The following is a 3,045-nucleotide window of genomic DNA, read 5'->3' as shown; positions in this document are numbered from 1 at the left end:
AAAGGAAAGGAAAGAGAGGGGAAGGGAAAGGAAAATATCCTGGATATGAACTAGGAAAGAAAGGAAGGAAGGAAGGATGAGAAAGAGAAGGAAAGGGAAGGGAAGGAGAAAGGAAAGGAAAGGAAAAAGAAGAATAAAGAAGGGAAGGATGAAGAAGGGAAGGGATTGCAAAGAGAAGCTAGACTAGTTTTATAGGACCTCCCCTCCCTTCGTTACTCTCACTGCCCCAAGGGATTAAAAAAAAATGAAGCCTTCCAGCAGAGTTAAAAAAAAGTTCTTAACCCAAAGTATTTGCAGAAAGATGGGAAAAGCACGGAGGCATCTTAAGAACACCCAAAGTTCCCCCAAATTAAAGACGAGGCCATCCAGGCAAGGCTGCAAACGAGGAACATTTTGATCAGGTTTCCACACACGCACGCACCCCTCCCTACCACCACCACCCCACACACACACCTCAAACTACCTCATTCCTCCTGCAGAATTCCCCCCAGTGGGTTAAAGAAGCTGGAGTTGGGAAACTTCCAACACTGGAAGTTTTTAAGAAGAGACTGGACAGCCCTTTGTCCGAAATGGTATAGGGTTTCCTGCCTGAGCAGGGGGTTGGACTAGATGACCTCCAAGGTCCCTTCCAACTTTATTATTATTATTATTACTTCCTTCCTCCCTGGGAAAAAGTTTGAAAGGCCTTAGCCCTTGTCCCCCTTCCTGGGTTAAAAGGCTACCCCCCCCCGAAGCAAACCTGGGTCTCTTCTCCCAGCTCCCCCTTCCCCAGATAAACCCAATTTGACCTCCAAGGTCCCTTCCAACTTTTTTATTATTATTATATTATATTATTATAACTTCAGCTCCCATCAGCCACTGCCTGGAGGGTGGGAAGATGGGAGGCGTAATCTGACGCCCCCTCCCCGTGTTTTAATAAGAATGGATCTGGGCAATTGTCGAGCCAAATTCCAGGAGGGGGGGGGCTGGGTTGAAAGGCTTGGTCCCACAACCCCAAAATTATTGAAAGCAGAGAAATCAGAGAGTTTGGAAGCTCATTGGAAGAACACAGTGACTCTTTTTTTCTCTCCCCCCCCCCAAAAAAAGAAGGCACTTAGATCTTAGATGTCCCCCCCCCCAAGGCTGTCAATGCCCTACTCAAGAGTGTGGGTCCAGCTAGCCTGCTGTTCTGGACCTCAGATTGTGGTGGGCACCAAGCATCCAGACGCATCGTAACCCAAACGACTGGTCCCTTCGGTTGTCCACCACCCCAAAATGGGATCCAGAGGCAGAGATGGGGAGCTCAAAGGGGGGGGGGGGAGAAATAGTTTGTGACAAATGAGTAGCAGCGTCCCCAAAGGGTAGCCCAATGGATCAAGGCAGCGAGTGACAAAGACGGGGATGAAAAAATGCAGAGAAACATCGAAGAGACACGAGGAATGGGCGCGTTGAGAAGGCACGTGGGAGTCTCCGAGGCGGTGGCGGGCTTGTTATCTGGCCTCGGTTGTGTTGAGAAACATCATGTATGGATGCCTCCCGTCCACTGCTCGAGGCTGGAGGAGGTGGTTGATCCCACAAGAGGGTCCTCCCTCGGTTATGAGAAGAAGAACCGTGTCTCCAAGCTTGTGGAGCAGCTGGACCTCAAGCGGTTCAACCATCGACGTTCAACCATCAGCTAGATGGCCATCAACTGTAATTGTCTGGAGCTCAATTCGCTTGGGTCAAGGATTCAGCCGGGCTCCCCCAGGAATGGCGTGGCTGGACGCGCCCCGTGGTGCCACACCATGGATAGGAGTAGGACCTCAAGGTCTCTACTGCCCTGTCCGTGTTGGCAGGAGATGGCATTCCCGGAGGCCTACTGAGAAAGGCTGGGGTCCAGCAGCTTCAAGACGCCCCCCACCAAATGCAGGCTGCCCGTCACGAGGACGCGGATGGCCACGGCTTCCTTGAGCAGAACGGCCCCGCTGCTGGCCACGGGGTGCGGGTGGAGTCCCTGGGGCGCCAGCGCCGGCAAGTGTGGGTCCCTGCCTTGCGTGACCCACTGCAAGGCGTGCGAGATGCAAGGGAAGACTAAGGAGTTGGAATTGAGCGGACGAGCCGAGGAGGCGGCGAAGAGAGGCGGGCTGTGAAGCGGGGGCTGCTTCAGCCAGCCCCCCACCTCGGGCAAGACGGGGAACCACGGGTCCTGCGTCAACTTGGCCTCCATCAGACGATTCCAGTGGTTCTGATTCTGCAGGCAGCGGGTCAGGACGTTCTCCAAGGTGACGTTGAAGTTCTGCTGGTCTGCAGAAGATGTGCGGAAACGAAGGAGGAGAGGGGAGGCGTCAGGATGAGGCCCATACTCACCTCTCCAGGCCCGAGGATTTTGCAAATAATGTCAGGAAAAGCCTGAAGACCCCTTTGGTCCTCAAGAGACCCCCCCTCCTCAACACCTACCTGCGCTCCCCACCGTCGACACCTCGGTGTAGTTGGGGCAGAAAACGGCGTAATCAAAATGGCAGGGCTGCAAAGAGAAAGAGTGAAGGGGGGTGTCAAGCAGCGGCAGTCCCGTTTTGTGCATATATCCTTGAGGAATTGCGCGCCAGCTGGAGGGACAGGAGGCTGTGGAAATAAGGAAAATTACTCACCAGCAACAGTTTCAGCAAAGCAGCCGTATCCCGGTCTCCGGTCACGTTGAACAGCAACACTCGGACTTCGGAACCGCTGTAAATGCAGGGAAAGAAATGGTCCTTATATCAGAACTTTCCTCCCTTCCTTCCTTCCTTTTCTACCTTCCTTTTCAAGGACACCTCAAAATTATAGAATTCATTAGGTTTTGTCCCTTCCTTCCTTCCTTCCTTCCTTCCTTCCTTCCTTCCTTCCTTCCTTCCAGAACACCTCAAAATTATAGAATTCATTAGGTTTTGTCCCTTCCTTCCTTCCTTCCTTCCTTCCTTCCTTCCTTCCTTCTAGGACACCTCAAAATTATAGAATTCATTAGACTTTGCCCCTTCCTTCCTTCCTTCCTTTTCTACCTTCCTTCCTTCCTTCCTTCCTTCCTTCCTTCCTTCCTTCCTTCCTTCCTTC

The 3,045-nt window shown here is 52.2% G+C and overlaps 1 protein-coding gene across 1 annotated transcript in view; it reads right to left on the bottom strand.

The window, feature by feature from the left end:
• Positions 1–1,834: 1,834 nt before the first annotated feature.
• Positions 1,835–3,045, bottom strand: part of FPGS (folylpolyglutamate synthase) — a 9,284-nt gene continuing 8,073 nt past the window's right edge. Inside the window, exons 10-12 of the mRNA XM_015830139.1 lie at positions 2,607–2,682; positions 2,416–2,482; positions 1,835–2,262 (exon numbers count right to left, since the gene is read on the bottom strand). Coding sequence (XP_015685625.1) covers positions 1,835–2,262; positions 2,416–2,482; positions 2,607–2,682 — 571 coding nt within the window. The remainder of the gene's footprint in view (positions 2,263–2,415; positions 2,483–2,606; positions 2,683–3,045) is intronic.

The sequence above is a fragment of the Protobothrops mucrosquamatus genome, unplaced genomic scaffold, assembly GCF_001527695.2.
Source record: "Protobothrops mucrosquamatus isolate PMUCROS unplaced genomic scaffold, P.Mucros_1.0 scaffold8781, whole genome shotgun sequence".
NCBI lineage: Eukaryota > Metazoa > Chordata > Lepidosauria > Squamata > Viperidae > Protobothrops > Protobothrops mucrosquamatus.
This window is presented reverse-complemented; position numbering and strand designations above follow the sequence as displayed.